This window comes from Pleuronectes platessa, chromosome 7, assembly GCF_947347685.1.
Source record: "Pleuronectes platessa chromosome 7, fPlePla1.1, whole genome shotgun sequence".
Lineage (NCBI taxonomy): Eukaryota > Metazoa > Chordata > Actinopteri > Pleuronectiformes > Pleuronectidae > Pleuronectes > Pleuronectes platessa.
This window is the reverse complement of record NC_070632.1, coordinates 16251211-16271266: the sequence shown is the minus strand read 5'-3', so window position 1 is coordinate 16271266 and position 20056 is coordinate 16251211. Positions and strand designations below refer to the sequence as shown.

At 42.8% G+C, this 20056-nt stretch overlaps 1 protein-coding gene across 1 annotated transcript; it reads left to right on the top strand.

Annotated features, from left to right (window-relative positions):
- The first annotated feature begins 4924 nt into the window (after positions 1-4924).
- On the top strand, positions 4925-18147 carry LOC128444177 (DNA-binding protein RFX7). The gene is made up of 10 exons (XM_053426493.1): positions 4925-5344; positions 7057-7090; positions 8977-9063; positions 9436-9473; positions 9564-9686; positions 9784-9903; positions 10156-10237; positions 10341-10548; positions 11495-11790; positions 11887-18147. The coding sequence occupies exons 1-10, from the start codon at positions 5217-5219 to the stop codon at positions 15283-15285; spliced, it is 4515 nt and encodes a 1504-aa protein (XP_053282468.1). The 5' UTR covers positions 4925-5216; the 3' UTR covers positions 15286-18147.
- Positions 18148-20056: the final 1909 nt, after the last annotated feature.

Sequence of the window (20056 nt, the reverse complement as noted above, 5' to 3'; positions counted from 1 at the left end):
AGCCTTATTATCATCAATTTCTCTTTGTTTCAATATGTTCTTTAAAAAAAAGCTTGAGTTTGAAAAAAATTACAAAATCGAATGCCATGTGTTTGATAAGCAGGGAACAGCATAATGTGAGGTATTGAGAGGTTGCGTGTGCTTTGTCCGTGGAGCATAGCAGCACCGAGTCGGCAGCCTCTTCAGCAGGACTCCTCTGTAAACCTCAACATCTGGAGGAATGAACAAGGGCAAAGACTGCTGAGATGAGACCTTCCAGCCCAAATCAGAAGTGACAGGAGATTGACAGTGAAATAAATCAGCGCAGAATAGCCAGCAACCACAGGTCAAAAATAGAGTGAGAAAACAATGACTAACAAGGAAACAACATTTTTTCTTGAGATTTAGATGAAGTGTCACTGCTCCTCACCTCCGGTGTCGTTAACAAGTCAGCGAATGACAAGGCCTGATGGACGTGTGTGATACACTGTGGAGAGTGGGGGAGGTTATCAGGATTATCTCAAGGTTTGAGCAGAGGATTTAATAATATAATAATAATCAAATGATTTCCCTGTCAATTATATTATATAATAATGATAAAAATAATTTGCCTCTTAAGAGTATGAGAAAATGTTACACAGTTTCAGACGCTGTTCACATAACACACCTTCACACACTGTACAACAACTTTATTAATGAAATAATCCTGGAACTTTACATCACCTGCTCTCAGTTTTACATCATTTTATAGCTTTCGTCACTAATGACAAACTGAACAGGCTTGATCGGCCTATATATGATGAATTAATATGCAATATGAATCCCATTATATTTATATTATATCATTATTTTATATTCTGCAGCAATAAATGAACTTTACTATATATCTTTCATAAAATAGATCATATTTATGTCTGGTTCTATGGTTCTACGGTCTCCCTCATCACAAATCCTCTGATGAAGAGATGTGAGTCTTTAAGAGGGAAACAGCTCCCAAAATTATAATTGCAAAGCAACTATGTAAAAGTAGTAATTGAAAAATAATTACTTAAAAAATAAGTAATAATAATAACCCTTATAATATCCTTATGCACGTATATGCAGGTGTGTGAATACTTGTGGTACTATATGAAGCTTCCAGGGGGAGAAATACAGCAGCTGGGGAAGGCAGGGCGGCTTCCCTGGGCTAAAGAGCCATGTTGCCAATAAATAAAATGTTGATATGCTGCTGTAATGGTGTTGTCATCCCCAGGCTCTCTTCTAATGTGGTCTAACACCGTAGCATCCTCCTGGTGCTGCTGTGAATATGTAAAAGACTTCTAAGCAGTACTGGGTGAAGTGCAGTGGTAGACTCACACAGTTCTCAGGATCCTGACCACAGCATTTCCCCTGGCTGTGTGAAAGGTGTGACCCTGCAGGTCAGAAGAACACCGTGGCACCACTCCAGCAGATTGAGGGTCACCAAGTCTGCTGCTCCAAACTCGTCTCTTCAAGCTCAGTGATAAAAGCTTGTGAGGACAATCAGCTGCTGAGGCGTTTGTATGAAACACATCTCCAAAGTCAACATCAGGTAAAAAGGGAGATTCCACAAACTTCGGTTTCACACAGAAAGCGGAGCTGGGTTTAAATTCAAATGCGAGCTTCAGCTTTTTGTAACATACTGAATGACTTGGATTAAACAACACGTGGACGTTAGTTAAGAACCCTGATTAAGGGTTTTTCAAAGAAGCAAGCAGCAGTCACAGTCCAGTTTTCATTCTGGTTTTTGAACATTTCATAAATTGATGGCGTTCCAGGTTTGTTAATAAACTCAAACCAAATTTCTTATCATAAACTTTCTCCTGAAATGTCTGACTGATAGGATAAAGTTAACGACCCCAAAACCTATCTAACACGAACCCTACACACGCTGATATACTCCTCAGGCCTTTTTCTGTCTCAGCTGCAAGAACAATATCATCAGTGCAGTCAGTTGGCTTCATTTAGTCAGTAGGCCTCATTCCTTTGTATACATTTTATTTGAATTTAATCTAATTTTAACTTCATATTTACCATTTCTCTGGTCTTTATCACTTAAAGGATCTTGGTATCCAAGCTCTTATATGACATGTAACAAGTTCCTGTTGTTTACAACCTTCACCGCAAATTCTAATATGTATTTTATAATATTCTGAGACAAATATCTGTATTAACGCTTTAAAAAGCTTTCTGGTGGTTTAAAGGGCGTAACGGCGCCGCTCCCTTCTTGTGTCCCCATCATCATCATGTTTTGCACATTGGGGTGAAAAAGGTTTAGTTGCTGCAGTGTACAAAAAGAAAAAGCAGACATTAAATAAACATGTGCACAAACTAAATTAGAGCAAAGCAATTAGTGATCGTCTAAATAAAATTACAAATAAAAACACATTTCTATAATTCCCTTTGTGTCCCTGCTCGACTTATCTCTCAGGCAGTGAAGTCACAGCTCAGGTTCAGACCACAGACTATCTATAACGAGTTTCATACACACCCTCAGTCTCTGGCTGTCCCGCATCATCAGGACCTGAGCCGTCACGGAGCCGTGGAGGATCATTTCCTGTTTTCATCAACAGATGGCAGCACAAAATAAGTCATGATCAAAGCATTTCTATAGGTCTTGTTTTTCTTGACCTGGTGACTTCATTCTTCTGATTATTCCACATTTTCACTCACATAAAGAGAGAATGTGGATCATTATCGATTACCAATATGTTAAAATCACTAATTAGTATCAAATGATCAGGACATGAGTGTGATATGTGATTAATGACAGTTTTTTGCTGGTGTAATGCAAGGGAGCGTTATATTTATATCTGCTCTCTTCACAATTCACCCACTCAGCTTATTTTCCTTCCACCAAGTGAGTCTCAGATTTCAGGCGAAGGAGAAAATAGTCCGCGATGTGATGAGCTGAGACAAACCCCGGACACCGTGCACACGCTCCGGTGTGTGCGCGCGTCCCGATCACATGTCTGATCAGGTAATCGTTCGATAGGGACATATTGGTAGGTATCGGGATCGATGCAGGCGCTGCTCAATGTGCGGTTTACATGTAAGAGTGATGTGATCCTGGATGTTTACCCGTCATTGTCACTATCTGATAAAGCGGCTTCCTGCAGCAGCGCCCCTGCTGGCTGACAGCGGAACTATGCAGAGGCGCAGGCAGCGTCAAGTTAGACATAATGAGGAGTAAAATTACCGTCAGCGTTTGAAAATTAAAACAGTATGATAGATAACATGAACAACTGGAACCTGACAGCACAAGGATGCTGTTATTTATCAATGAAAACGTTGTATTTTATAGTTCTTAGAAGTGGTTGATAAAACATAGGTATTTTGGAGGAAGGTTGGGATAATGACAAAAAATATATATTTCTGTAAATATTCATCTTATAGATACTGTTTTTTATCTGACAATCGTTCACTGATGTAGAGACTTTCAATTTGATATACGACAATACAGAATATTAATTTCATACCATGTGTGTGAGAAAGTAAATTGTTTCCCTCTGAAATGTCCTTAAAAGAAAGTAAAACAATAAAACCACTCAAGTTCAGTACAATAAAGAGAATTGCCCCAGTTGCCCAAATAGTTTTATTGGATATGGTTCAAATCAAACATTGCATTGCACTGTGTTACTGAAAGTGTGTGAAAACAGACAGAAGCCAGGTGAATTCTGAAACAGTTTTGCTTACAGTAATCATCCCTCTCACTTATGGTATCAGATGATTCCTTCCTGATGTCGTAATAGGGAACAAAAACATTTAGCAGTTGTACATATCAAGTCTTTTCAGTATAAAAAGTTAACCCTGTACAGAAGAACTGTGGATATTACCTCTACCAAGAAGGTTATTGTGGTTGTGTGTAACACTTTATGCAGATCTGGGTCAGAATTCCCAGGAAATAATTCATGGATCTTGATGATCAACACAAAATGTGTGTGAATGTGTATGTTTGTCGTTGTGTGTGTGTGTGTGTGTGTGTGTGTGTGTGTGTGTGTGTGTGTGTGTGTGTGTGTGTGTGTGTGTGTGTGTGTGTGTGTGTGTTTGCAATTGGGTGCAGCTTGATTGAACTCAAGGAGAGTGCTGGGCCTTGGTGGAGGATGGAGGGACGTAGGTAGGGATGAGGATGGAGTAAGGAGGTAAATGGATGAGAGACGGGAGGATGGAGGGATGTAGGTAGGGATGAGGATGGAGTAGGGAGGTAAATGGATGAGAGAAGGGAGGATGGAGGGACGTAGGTAGGGATGAGGATGGAGTAAGGAGGTAAATGGATGAGAGACGGGATGATGGAGGGATGGCCAATTGAGATGAGGATGGTGTAGGGAGGTAAATGGATGAGAGAAGGGAGGATGGAGGGATGTAGGTAAGGATGAGGATGGAGTAAGGAGTTAAATGGATGAGAGACAGGAGGATGGAGGGATGGAGGTAGGAATGAGGATGGTGTAGGGAGGTAAATGGATGAGAGAAGGGAGGATGGAGGGATGTAGGCAAGGATGAGGATGGAGTAAGGAGGTAAATGGATGAGAGAAGGGAGGATGGGTCGAGAGATCTGAGACAAGAGAAGCGGGATGGGTTGACCAGGTATAGGAAGGGTTGATGGATAATAAGAGGAGTGGGTACAGTGTGTCTGAACCTAAGTTAAATTATTAACTTCTTTTAAACAATAATGTTGTTTTTTCTGTTTACTCCACTTGGCATCAAATTAATAATGAATCCATGGATCTTTTATTTCTGAACGCATCCTCACACAACCTGAAAGTCTTGAACCCTTTGCACATCTCTCTCCATGCGGACAGCACTAATGTATCAGCCCTGAAACCAGGAACTCTGCCCTGTCCGCACAGCTCACCTGGTGCTTTTATTTTGTCGCGGTGTTTCCGGGCTGCTCTCCGCTGCCGCTGTGTGACGTGACGCGGACGGCTGCTCGGTGGCTGCTGCTGCAGGCGTGCGGTTCGCTGTTTGCTGTTTGCGGCAGCGCACACAGAGAGAGCCCTCCTCGGAGAAATGCCTTTTTGTACGCCCGGGTGTGTTTTTCTTCCCGCTTCTGTTTTGCGTCTTCGCCAGGGTCGGATCTCCGTGTTCGTGGCCATGCTCCGCGCTGGATTCAGCGGGCTGTCCTAGCTGCCTGAGCCGCTCCAGCAGCGGTGGGTCCGGTGCAGTGCACAGCCGGGGATGAGGCCTACTCGTTAAAGCTCCCCCACCACCCCTCCGTCGCGATGGCTGATGATCAACAACAGCCCGGCCAGAAGCCGGCCTCGGGATTAGGCTCTCTTCCAGCGCTGGTGCCGGGACTCCAGGGGCCCGAGGCCAACGCTCTGCAGTTCAAAATCAAGAATTCAATTTGGTAAGGATGTGGTGTCTCACTGTCCTTCTCGCTAGCCGTAGCCTCGTAATTAGCGTGTGTAGCTGAGGGGAGGCAGGGCTGCACAAAGCGGCCGAAAATAACACGAGTGCAACGGGGAACGTTTGACCCGCAACACGGTGACAGATCCACCCAGTGGTTCCTGTCAGTGAGTCTGGGACACGGTAACGTCAGGTTAGTTACAGCTGTGGTGGTTGTGGTTGTTATAGTGGAGCCACGGGAGGCCATGTTACACATGATCCAGCAGGGCTGCTGATGCTCAGGGTGACAGGTGTCAAACCAGGACTGGTCCACAGGCACTGGTCCACAGACACAGTGATCCACAGACACACTGATCCACAGACAGTGATCCACACACACACTGGTCCACAGACAGTGATCCACACACACGCTGGCCCAGAGACACACTGGTCCACAGACTGATCCACACACACACTGGTCCACAGGCACTGGTCCTTAGGCAATGATCCATAGGCAGTGGTCCACAGACATACTGGTCCACAGACAGTGATCAACAGACACTGGTCCACACACAGTGATCAACAGACATGGGTCCACAGACACTGGTCCACCTCCACAGCTGCTGATCCACAGTCTCTGACCCACAGACTCAGCTCTACTGATACTGCGTGGTACTTCCACAACTGTCAATTCACAGCTTTTATTGTGTGAAAATGACAGTAGTGTAACACTGCTCCTAAAAGCAGTGATACAACGTGTTTGTGATAGCATTAATGCCTCAGGTCTAATAGTTTGCTCTGTAGTGTTTATGTTCAGGGAGATTGAATAAACCAGGAAGTGAATTTAGACACAACCCAGGCATTAATGCTTCAATCATAACACAGCACAGACCGTGAAAGTGTGTGAAACCATGTCTGATGTTCCTGTAACCAAGCCAGAGGGTCTGCAGGGAGGTGACCCAGGAGTTGAGGTTTAGAGAGCTGCTCCTCACCTCGGTAACACCACCTCTCCAATAAAACCGAGTGGTGGCAGCGTCGGACTGTGGAGGAGCAGGAGCAGGGACACTGGTCAGATTAGTCAGAAGAACTATTGCAGGCAAAGAAACACAGAGAGGTCCTTGAAGAAAATCTTATATAATGATAAGAGTGAGGGAGAAAGTGTAGGTTGTAGCACAGAAAAACCATCTGATAGAGACCTTGACTGCATCTGCTAGAAATAGGGACTTGAAAAAAGTACTGAAATGAAATATTCTGAAATATTCCGTAAATTCGATTTTTAAATGTCTCTTGTTTTTTTGTGTGTAGATTAATTAATAAAAAAGTACGTCGTTAAATGTAATACAATTTCACCCACATGTATTGTGTATTGATACCTTAACTTGACACTGATGGTACCAAAGACAGAAAGTGTTAGGAAATGAAAACTAACTTGCTTTAAGGTACAGTGTGCTGAATCTAGTGACATCTAGTGGTGAAGTGTCATGTTGCAGCTGCATACCCCTCACCCCACCCTCCCCTTCCAAACATGAAAGAGAACGTGTGGCAGCCTTCAGTTGTCCTAAAACTGTAATAAAAAAACATGGTGGCCTCCGTAGAGAGAAACCCGCCCCTGGTTTAAATATAAAGGATTTAAAAATTTGAATTTCTTACACACGTGACTTTTAAAATTTGATGAAGTCCTGCATGTGTCAATGTTAGTTTAATTGCTGTCTTTTGATGTGTTTCTCATTGTAGCAAATCTGTACAATCAAAAGTGGACAGCATATTGGTGAGTATCAGTGTTAACAAGTAACAAAGTGTCCTTCTCTCTGTACTCTCTGTGGTAACCTATCACTCTGACACCCCCCTTATTATCATGGAGACACATGTAACCGTCTATTGGTGGATCCTTAGATTTGGTGTGAAGCTTAGCATTTGTTTAAAACTAATAAATAAATGTTTCATGATTATAACCTGATGAAGTGACTTAGTTGCCCCACAATGTACAAATAACTGACTGGAACCATGATGCTTGAATTTGCTTACCTATTGTTTACATCACAGATGGTAGGATTTAGGGGGATAATAATAATACAAATTGTCTATATAAATGCACATTACACATTATTGACCTAAGTACTCTTTCATCGAAATGTTTATAATATATCAGCTAACAGCTGTATGTGATTATTTAGATTTAAAGGAAGGATATACACTGTATGTAAGTGTATTAGTGTTGATAAAAGCAGATCTATTTATGCACATTTTGTCTGAGCTGAAGTGTCACACACACCTTGTTTTCAGCCACGATCAAAGCTGCATGATAAAGCTTTTGTCTAATTTTAAATCACTTTTAAAACAGAAGATACAGACGGTCAGTGTCCTAATAAAATATCCACCTTCTTCCATCACTGATGGTTACAAACTGACACAGCACAGCAGATTAACTGAGTTTGAAGAACTAGATTAAAGGGTTTATTTCAGTAAAATAAATGTACGTCGAGTTTACTTGGTTCCAAAATATATCCTTCACATGTGGACTGGGTCTTAATTTGGATATAATGTAAGATACCCCGAAATATTCGAAATACTTTCAATAACTATATCAGGGGGTTGGTGATGTGGACACAAGCCTCTAATGACATGCATGTAGTTTCTATCATGATTTTTATATGTTCATATACTTACTGATGTTGACCATTGACACTTATCATATACGTGCAAAAATACAATTTAATGTACATTACCATACCATAGAATAAACGGTATCAGAAAAATCTCGTACAATAAATTGTATATGTTCAATTATATTTCCAAAACCTATATATTAAAAAATATGAAAACACTGGCACCAAAAACTTCCACAACTCAGCCTATTTCCTGTATGTTTGGATGAAATGTTGTGTGGAAAAATACCGCTCACCATTATCCTGTTTCATTGATATTGATTTAGTATAGTTAAGTATTGTGAATACAGTAATATTGATATTAATGTTGTGTTGTGTTTCATGTCATGTATTCTGACGTGAAATGTCCAGTTTCTGAGCTCTTCAAACCTGCCTCGCGAACAAAAAGTCAAATCATGTTAATTAAATCAAACGTCTGCAGTTGCCATGGTAACCTATATACATGCTAATAGCAGGTATACACAGGCCGTCGTCGAAAATTCGCGGAAACACAAATGTAAAGAAACGATACAAAAGAAGAGAATTAAAGCTCCAACCCTGATGTGAGCAGAGAATGACTCAGGTAATTCACTCTGTGCTCGTAGGGACGCAGTGAGTGTAGTAAACAGCGTTTTCATTCAGTGCTCATTGGCTAACAGCTCTCACCTCATTCATTCAAGTAGTGGTTCACCTAGCAACAAAGAGACAAATGAAGAGAGACAGGTAAAAAGAATCCATTCCTAGAAGCCAATTGAAAAGCAGTCGAAGAGGTTGTGAGCGACTATCGGACTCGTGTAGTGTTATGTAAATCGGCGCCAAATTATGAAGCAAATAAACAAAGGTCAGTGTTATTAAATCTGTGGGTCCTCTGCCTGTTCATTTGCAAAGAATTAACCGACAAGTGTAATAACTATGTTACAGAGATGTAGACCAGCCTGCGTTTTATTCACCCGTTTGTATTTGAATAATCTTTGGACTCGTTTTCTTGGTGATGTTTTTATTTTTGCAGCAAGATGTTGAGAAGTTTACAGACATCGAAAAACTCTACCTCTACCTTAAGTTGCCTTCTGGTCCCAGCAGTGGCAATGATAAAAGGTACACACACACACACACCTTTTCTCACGTTTTCCACTTTGTGACGCACACACGCATGGCTGCTTTGTTGTGGCTCTCATTGCGTTACTGGCACTGTTTGTGATTCTGATTGTTCAAAAATCTCCACACTTCACAGACTTAGTTTGGGCTGATAGCTCCCAGAAATGAAATTGATCTTTTGTGATTTGTGACATTTTTGGAGGGGTTGTTGCTCATTGGTGAGTTTTTTTAAATTTTTATTTGTTGATGATCTATTGATCATTATAACGCAAACCGCTTAAATATGTAGAATTTTGCTATACCTAGCTGTTTGTGTTTCATTTGTTTCCCCATATCTATCCATCACCCCAACCCCCAAATTCTGCCCATTTGGACTGAGAATGAGAGGGGGACCTCCACTCCTGGATTATGGTATTAAAGTTTCTGTATTAACAAGAAATGATGCGTTCAAGTCCCGGACACTGCCTCACCAGCTTTGGTTCTCTTCTGCACCACTTTCAGTGACCAGAGTTCCATGTCATCAAGCCGCACTCAACAGATGTATGCATTCAACTGGATACGGAATCACCTGGAGGAGCACCCAGAGACCTCCCTCCCAAAGCAAGAGGTGTATGATGAGTACAAGTGAGTGTGTCATCTTCGGTGTGGGAGTCAGGGGAGGTGACTGGGAGTACCTATGAACGACCTTTTTAATCTCATGGTTGATTCTCTTATTCTACAGGAGCTATTGTGACAATCTCGGCTACAATCCACTGAGTGCAGCAGACTTTGGAAAGATCATGAAGAATGTCTTTCCTAACATGAAGGCCCGTCGACTGGGCATGAGGGGCAAATCCAAATATCCTTTGATTTTGATCAAACGCTCAGCAAAAGTTTGTGTGCTTCAGCTGAAAAGCTAATGCTGGGCTTTGTAGTTATTTTGTTACGCTTCCCTGACAGATTTGCAGAGTAACTTGTTTTGTTGATGGATAGATAAGAAACTGTTCCAGTGAAAGATATGGACGGACTCGGTGTAGAGTCAGCATCAGCATATCGTAATCATTTCTGTATCCACAGCCATTACGTTTCAGACGCCTTGACTCCTTCTCACATACTGTTATAGCGGGTTAAGGAAGAAAGCTTTTGTTCACATGCCGTCTTTACCCAACCTGGATCTGCAGAAATCTGGCGATGGGGTAAGTTTCATCCTCAAAACCTTCAACTTGAAGTACGTATCTCGTTAGACTTTAAACCGTTGGAACGCTCATCCACACGCTGCTCTGCTCTGTCTGACTGTAGTGTGAGATGATGGAGTCGTCGGGTCAGTCGCCGAGCGCTGAAGATGAGATGAGATCTGCAGCCTGCGGACTGGTGTGTGAGTGGGCTCAGAAGGTCCTGAGTCGTCAGTTTGACCACGTGGAGGACCTGGCCCGCTTCCTGCTCAACAGCCACTACATTGGTACTAAGTCCATGGCTGCACTCACTGTTATGACTGGCACACCCACAGGTAAAGATGTCCACTGATCTGATGTGTTATTATACTGTCCTCTGTCATATCTTTGCTGCTTATTTGCCTCATGTTGGTCATACCTGGACATCATGTTTTACAAGTTAAAAGCTTCAAGTTTTGAAAAAGTACTCTCCTAGTCTTATTTTAGGTCAGTTGATTCGGGAGTCAGCTGTTTTTAAGACGTGTTTCATGTTAAACATGCTTATAAAGGCCTTGTAGACAGTAGCACTAAGTTGTTATTATTTATTCCAGGGGATTGGTTTAGTGCATGTGTCTGCACCTCGCTGTCTGTGCCAGATTTGATAAATGTTTAAAATAATATGATAAATTCTTAAATCATTCATCATCACACTTCTTGGATCAAATTAAAACCTAATATCAACCAACAATCTCCTATGAAACCGCATTTACATCTGCCACATTTAATGTATATACTTATTGATTAATTAATTTGCAGATACTTATTGAAGTATATCCCCTAAATATGACAGATTTGGACATCTCTTTTTTATATAAATCAGTAACCCCTTTGCCACTTTTTTCAGATCTCTGCCAAAATTGCATGGGCTCTTTGTTGGAAATCGATTCAATAGTTTTTTGTACAAAACAAACAAACAGACAAAACTAACAAAGAGGGGGCAAAAACATAATCTCCTACAATAAAACAAAAAATTAAACCCATCTTTAATAAATCATTTCAATGGTTTGCTAACATATTTATATCAGTGATATTCATATTTATATATATTTATCAGGCAGTGTGGGGCCAATAGTCAAGGAAAGACTATTAGACTTACAGGCTATTTTCCATTTTTGTATCCGTTTCGCAAGTTTGAAATCCTTGATAATACTGTTGTACTTTACATAATATATTCCTTTGTTATTGTACATGTGACACAACAAGCTACTCATCATGATTCCTAACATTTTCTTCTGTTGACAGGACTGAAGACGCCGACTCCTGCCTCTGCGTTCGTGCCCACAGCTGAGGCAAACTCCTTCCAGCCACAGGTGAAGACCCTGCCCTCGCCCTCTGTTGATGCAAAGCAGCAACTGCAGCGGAAGATCCAGAAGAAGCAGCAGGAGCAGAAGCTCCACTCGCCCCTGCCCAATGAGTGCCAGGTCAAGAGAGCAGAGACCAGCACCCCTGGCCCCACCATTCCCTGTGGCAGCCCTGCTATACTCTCCCCGCAGCCCACAATAGGCATCGTCGTAGCAGCTGTCCCCAGCCCAGTCACGGTATGGAGCTGAATTTCGCCCACTTATGGTGTTGAGGTATATTATTGATTCAATGTGCCTAAATTCAGTATTATTTTCTCTCTGTATTTCTTCCAGGTACAGAGAACCAGGCAGTTAATGACATCGCCCAGCCCTATGGGGACAGCGGAGGGAAAAGTGGTGCCTGTGAACTTCCAAGTGGTCACCCAGTCTATTAAGCAGTCCCCCAAAACTCCACAGAATATCTCGGCCAGTCCAGTGGGAGACCGTCTGGCGCGACACAGCACGCGTTACGCTCAGATCCTGCCCAAGCCCTCTGCCACCAGTGCCATCACGCTGCGCTCACCCCCCACCCTCCTCATCACCAACAGCCCCATAAAAACTGTGATGCCCAATTCCCACGTGAGCTCCATGAATGTGGTGAAAATGACGGCGATCGCTCTGGCTCCCAGCAGCAGCAGCAGCACAACCGTGCGTCCCGCCTCGGCAGGTGTGACGACCATGGCTGCTCTGGATGATTCCCAGCAATCACACTCGGTCATGTCTCATTCTCCTGCAGTCAGGCCCAGTGCCCCAGCCCTCACTCTGAACTTCACAGACTTTAGAGCGGTGTCTGACGCTAGAAACGACAATAACCCCACATCTGGCTCAGAGAGAACCGCCGCTGGGGTCAAAGAGGAGAGAGTGGCCAAGTTCAGGGCGGCCAGCGAGCCAAGCTTCCTTGTTAAGTGTTCTCTGGGACCAGATAAAGGGTTAAGGATAAAAAGTGACCCCACATCGCCTCCCACCTTTGTAGCTGTAGCTGGGACTCAGGACAGCAATAACAGTAACTGCCATGACGGTACTTTGTACTTGACTGTTGATAATCACAACTCCAATGGGTCATCCGCTGTTACTCCAATGTCAAAAGATCCCTGCTCAGATGCTAAAAGCCCCCGAAAGCGCACAGGCCCAGTCGGGGAGTCCCACGTGATTCCTGTGAAGAGGGTGTTTATCTCCCAGCAGCCAATGGCTGTAATTGACAATCTAAAACCTGGCGTTGGTGCTACACTGAAGAGGATCCCTCGCCCGGGAACCCCTGCCAGACCAGAGAGTGCCCCCTGCAAAGTGACTGTGAAACACACAACCATTGGGCCCACGCAGATCCTCGCACTCTCCGACTCGCCCATCACACACACAGAGGGCTCCCCGACTGTTGTCAAACCCCAGGCCTTGGTCGTGAAACCGAACGACCACTCTCTCAGCACTAACACCAGCACCGGGGCAGCTGGAAACAACCCGTCCGATCAGGCCTTGCTACAGCAGATCACTGGGGACCCCCGGGCCATGCCAGCCAACTCAGGAGCACACAAAGCCTCTGTGATGAGTGACTTAAAGAGCACAATATGGGAGGAGGGACAGCTTGACGAGCTTCGAAAGCAGGCGTTTGCTCAGCAGATACCAGCAGAACACAAACAAGCCCCTACCGACCAACTTTCCCTTATATCTCAACCCCCTGAGACCTCGGGCCAGCTCACGCTCACACAGGAGATGGTTGACTTTGCAGGTTCTCAGCCCAACATGGACTACTTCCCGTTCAACGACGACGACATGACCCAGGACAGCATTGTGGAGGAGCTAGTGCAAATGGAGGAGCAAATGAAGCTGAAGGGTCTGTTTAGCAGTATTGTTGACGTGTCTCTACAAGGCCAGTCAGCCAGCAACCAAGGCTCTATCCTGAACGCTCACCAGGCCAACACTACCTTCTACCACTCTGCCCATAATAGTACCACTCCCGTCCAAACTCCCACTCCGACACCGACACCGACCCCGACTCCCACGCCAACTTCCGAAATGACGCTCGGGCACAGCATGACGAGGGAGAGCCCCTGCTCCCGCATGAATCCCATCACCCCTGTGGATGGAGCCATGGGTCGCCACACACCTATCAGCACTCCACTGTCCAACTGCAGCAGCAGTGTCCCCCCTAGCCCAGTGGAGTGCAGGAACCCTTTTGCCTTCACTCCCATAAACTCAAGTATAACAGGTTACCATGATGCCAGTATTGTCTCCAGCAGTCCCGTAAAGCCCATGCAGAGGCCAATGGCGACACATCCTGACAAGGCCAAACTGGAGTGGATCAACAACCGCTACAACAGCAACGCTGCCAGCCCTCTATCCAACCACAGTATTGGTATTCTGCCCAGCTACCAAGACCTGGTAGACGACCAGTTTCGAAAGCCACATGCTTTTGCAATTCCCGGCCAGTCATTCCAAGTCCAGGCGAGACCAGATGCTGCTCACTTTGGCCGCTTGACTCCCATTTCTCCAGTGCAGCAACAGCCACAACAACAACAAACGCAGCAGCAGCAGCAGCAGCAGCAGCAGCAGCAGCTGGGGACAGGTGTAACTACTCCCACTAAACAGGAGAGCTTTGCTGTGCCTGCACCGTTAGACAACAAAGCATCCACCTCATCTGCGTCCGTCACTTTCCGCTGCCGCAGCGTCAGCCCGGCAGTGCGACAGAGGAACTTCAGCGGCAACACTGGCCCTCTGACCACCACCACGAATACCAGCACCACCACCATCCGTGCTGTGGTTTCTCCCTTTAACTCTCCCATCACCTCCGAGGTGCTCAGCATCCTGTCCAACAGTCAGACAGTCAGCTCTGTCCACAGCATGGCCCAGCGGAGTCAGTCTGTTCCTCTGAACATCATGATGCAGAGTGAGCTGCTGCCCGTGCAGGGTCAGAGCAACACTGCAAAAATTACAAACGTGCTTCTCAGCAAGATGGAATCGGATGGGGATGATTCAGTCCGTGGCCTGGGAATAAACAACCTCCCCTCTAACTACACGGCCCGTATGAACCTCACACAGATCCTGGAGACGACTCCTGGCTTCTCTGGGGGGACTGCTCACCAGACTCAGCTGCCTGTCGGCTCAAGCCCTGCTGCCTTCGAGCTCCAGCAACACAGTTACCTCACCACTGGCAGTGGAGAGCAGGTGACTTTCTCTACCGGGGACAGCCAAGCACAAGCAGGGCCTGGTGAGCAGGACCAGCAGCAGCAGCAGCAGCAGCAGCAGCAGCAACAACAACAGTTGCAGCTCCAGGAGAATCCCGTGCAGACACAACCACAGCTCCTCCTCCAGAGCACACAACAACAGCAGGAGGCGGAGGACGAGCAACAGCAGCTGGATTTCAACAACACTGTTAAGGACTTGCTGGGGGATGATGGTCTCAACCCCAGCTCCCAGTTGGTGGGTCAGGTAGCCTCGGAGCTCAACGCCGTGGCGTCTGACTTCTCAAACGACATCAGACTGACCTCAGATCTGTCCAGTAGCATCACTGACCTTAACACATTGGACACCAACCTGCTGTTTGACCCAAACCAGCAGCAGGAACAATATGAAGATTCAACACTGGAAGAACTGAAGAACGACCCGCTTTTTCAGCAGATATGCAGTGATACTGTGAACTCTGGTTTCGACTGGCTAGAAAGCAAAGACCAGCCTACCACAGTAGAGATGCTGGGCTAACGATATCTTTGACTCTGTATGGTTTCCGTTCTGTTGTTTGTTTGGTGCATATGTAGTATATCTGTTTTGAAACTATAGTTTGTTGGGATTTGTCTGGACTTTGCCATCCGTTCTGTTAAAAGTGCCAGGCGTACCAGAAAATCTCTCCTACTGACGTTTAGTTACTTCTCTCCTTTTACACTTGTCACCTGGAGTTTCAGTACTGAACCTCTTTTTCTCCCTCATCAGAAATCAAGAAGCGTAAGAATTTGGTGGCGGCATGCACCTACGAGAGCAGATCTGTACGGTATCAACATAATGAGGAACGTAATCTTCCAAGTTATAGCCAATCAATAATGCAATATTTGTATTTAATGAACACTTCAAGAAAGTGAGATGGGTAGGAAATTTGGCACAAAAGACTTCACCAAAAAATGTATGCCGTTGTATACTATTTGCAGTGTGTGCAGTTCAAGATCAACCAAATGGAAACAATATTGGGATTGTTGTATATGCACATAATAGCTGTAGTACATTTGCCTGCCATATCGGAATATGAAAAAGGGCGGCATCTTACCGCTGCCAGGTGCTGAATTTATGACATAATCTTTATACTTTTATCATAAACCAAAATCAGTGGTAAACTGATTCACATCTGAGCATTGTCCGCAAGTGAAATTTTCTTAAAACCTATACTTCTTGTAATGTTTAATATCTTATAAAGGGAGTAGATGAATCAGTAGGGAGACGATGGGAATTCAGGCCTCTTTGCGGACTATACATGGAAAGGAATCAACAACTGGCTGCCTTACTCCCCAAAGTCCAAGGCCTTATGCCATCTTTAGAGAGACTGTATATAGTATAATGTTAAGATATCTTCAGAACCATCCAGAGCTTCATCATATCAAGGCAGCTGTTACTGTGATATTTTCAGTACTATTTCTTATTCTGTTTTCTTTTTTTCTTTTGCAGTTACAATATAGACGCGTATTGTACAGGCAAACGACTACACTCTGTGTGCCCTTAACCAGTGATGGATTTAGAGGAATTGAATATGCTGTCATTTCATGAAAACACACAGCAGGCACATGTCATAGATTTTATTGGCATGCTATACTCCCAGCTCGGATACGAATTTAAACGGTATGGAGAAGGCTTACTTAGAGAAAAAAAACAAAGCTGAAGGCTGACGTGTTTGATTCGATGTCATTTTGAGATCAAGCAGAGGTGAAATCATTATGTTTGTGGAGATCCAGCCTTATTTCCATACCAAAGATGATCTGTTTGAATAACATGAAGAGATTATTACACGTAGAGACACTCCTGGCAAACAACAGGAAACGAGCAGCGTCTGACGATATATTGCATTTAAGGAAAAATGATTCAGTTGCAGATATCTTATGTACAGTATGTAAATTTGTGAAATGGTCACTGTCCTATGTTTTATAGGTAACCATGGACCTGAAAGCATGTTGAAACCATCACTGCTAGCCAGGTAGGCGCTGTGATACAGTAGGATGCTTGCTTGAGTTTTTTGGCTATTGTCAATGTTGTATAAGTCATGTTTACGCTCCATCTGTAAATACGATAGATACATAGAGATTTGATGTATCAAGACACTATATTATGGCCATTATTCTAGGTAAGTATGTGCCACCGAAAAGAGAAAAAAAAAGCTTAACAGATATATAGTCGGCAAGATACTGTATGTTGTGTGTTACATTTCTGGCTCAATGTGTCGTAAAAGTAATGCTGTCTGGTCTCGCTTGCTGATTTTCATTTGTATTATTTTCTATTCAAAGATAATAGGACTCTGCGGTTGCAGAAGTGATGTGCGCTTTGAGCAGGATCAATAGCATGGTTTAAAAAAAAAAAAAGTTGTGATACTGTTAGCTGGTTGCAAACATCTCTGTGACAGACATTGTGCTCAAAGCCTTTCAGCAGACACTGGAAAAAAAACTCATGTTCCAACAAACTTTGGAGGTTCACATTATTGCACTAAATTTTTATGACACATCTTTATGGACAAATGTAACGACGGATGCCCGCAAAAAAAAGAAAAATGACAAGATGAGTAAGGAAATTAACTGAACGGTCAGAAAATGACTAATTGTCTTGTAGCAAAATGTGCATTAATCTCAGTGAGATACACATTTCTTACTCATTCTCATACATGAGAATTTAAAGCATAGAGGGGGAAAAAAGTTAAATAACCTTTTAAAACCTACATGCTCATTATGTTGATAAATGATTGTACGCACGCATGTGTGATGACTTATGTTGTACTTTGTATCCTTGGTAACCACTGTCTTCTGTGATTTTGGGCAGGTTCTGTTAACCAGACTGGCAGTGCTAGTTTTATGAGTTACATTGTTGTGTGTTGTTTACTAAGTTAATGTTGTTCTATATGTTATGTTGACAACTGTCTCCTGTTGATTTTACATATTCTTACTTTGCTAAATGCGTTTGTGAAGAAATTTAACATTTTTCTCTTTTTTTATTTTAACAATAAGGCACTGATATTTGAATATGAATGAAGGAAATGCACCTCTTAATGTGTACAGGAGCTCCATCAAGTGGTGACTGATTCTTTACCTTTGACTGACCCAGAACCAACTCTGTTCGACTCTCTTGTCCATTTTTACCAGTTAAAAAAACCCTCCTCTGTGGTGTTGTCTGGTGTACTGCTTAATGTACAGTAGCTTGTTAATATTGCAAACGCGTTGTTTCTTTTTTTTTTTTTCAATGGAAAGTACTCACTGGTGAGATTTTTAAAGTGGTTTTAAAAGCCAATAAACTTTTTTAAAGAATGTTCTTGTGTGTTTATGTGCTGATCATTTTGTATTTTTATTGCGGTAAATAAAAAAGAAAGAGAAAAATGAACCTTGCAGGAATTAGTTGTCATTGTAGATTAATAATATTCATACTATGCAATAATAATTGAATTGGTTTATTTATTAGCTTAACAATTTCTATATTAAGTTTCAGTGATCATGTCATTTCAGGATATTACACCTGGATCTGTCTCTAAATGCAAATGATAAAAAGACAAAGCTACATTTTGGACTGCTGCAGCTTTATGACACAATGTTATTGATTTTTCCAGATGTTATGGTAATACTGTTGTTTATTTGTTTTTGGTCACACACCGCACGCTTTTAATATCTTATCAGTCAAGTCTATGCAAATGCAAAAGCTGTCCATCAGCCCTTGACATGAGATCAGAGGTCTTCAGCTCTTCAAATGGCCTCTGAGGTCAGCGGGGGGTGGCCTCTCCTAGAGACACACACCAGCCAATCAGAGTCCAGCTCTCCGGCCCCCTGCTCTGCTTTCCCATGGCCTCGTGATATTCATAACATGTTAATGACCTTAACCCTATTGATCACCGCCTGCCTAGCCCTAACCCCCACCTCCGCAGAACAACATTAGTCATTGTGAGTCGACATATTTCACAGGGTATAAGTGATCGTGTTTCCTGTTTGTACACAACTTATCAATAACACAACACTTCACAACAAACAATGTGAAGATATAGGTAAAGATAAACACCATTACAGATGACTCTTTATTTGAGTCACTGACAGACAATAGATCCCAATGAGAGTGAGGACATTTTAATATTTTTTCCACAAAAATGGAATATCAGCATTTTTCATCTCTGTGAACTCATGCATGTCAATACAAAAATGATGAACACCCATTGCTGGTAAGCTACAATGTTTCTTTAATAAATGTCATTTAAATACATAATACTATATGAATATTATTCTTACTAAATTTAGAATAATTAATAAACTGATCTCAAAATATATAGGTGATGCATTGACTAAACCCTGTATGTGAAAGTAGTATTACTATTACTAATACTATAATAATAACACTATGTTCATAATAGTAATACTATTAGTCAATATTGTGTTTGCACACTGTAGGTGTGTATGCCTCTTAACCTGATTAGACCTTGGGTTATTACGTTTATAAATTATTCCTGTGTTTATTTTTGATGTATTATAAGGTGTCTAGATAAGCCAGATTAAATAAAAGCTATTATTATTAATAATAATATTTGTAGTAGTAGTACTAGTAGTACTAGTAGTATACCATTGTTGCGTTTCCACAAACCAGATACACCGAATAGATAAAATTACTCTGGTCCCAGAGTAATATTAACAAAGTCTACCATTTTGTGTGTCCATTCAGTATGGTTTCTTTTTGTAAAAATCTGAAGCTGTAAATAACATATTCAAAAATAGAAGCTATTGAGAAATGTATCACAGGATTCTAATTACCCAAGCATTAATTTTGAGCGTTTGAGTTATAACTAGGTCTTATAGAATGGTTGATTAGATCAATAGTTAGCTCTAATCAATACATAATTACACTCTGCGCTCCTTATTTGATTGGTTAGTAAAGTGTGGAGTTGCATGTTTGATACAGAATTCCCCTCAAATCATTACACAACCATTCGTAGATATTATTTAGAATAAGATTTAAATAGTATCTTTGAAAAGACACAACAAATCTCCCTCCCTCAACGTGATGACTGAATTTACCTGTGCCATCGGACGGTTGTTTCTGCTGATGCAGCACGACTGATCTCACAGCTGGAGCCCATTGTAGTGCTGCTGAATGAGGGCCGGGAGACGGGGAGGGTCATTGTCAAAAGGCACGGTCGCTGGATCAATATCTGAATTCATTAGGCAGCTGACGTGCAGCCATCAATACCTCTTCATAATTACCAGGTCCTGTAGAAGGAGCAGATGCTGTCCAGTGTGACCTTATTACCACTGGC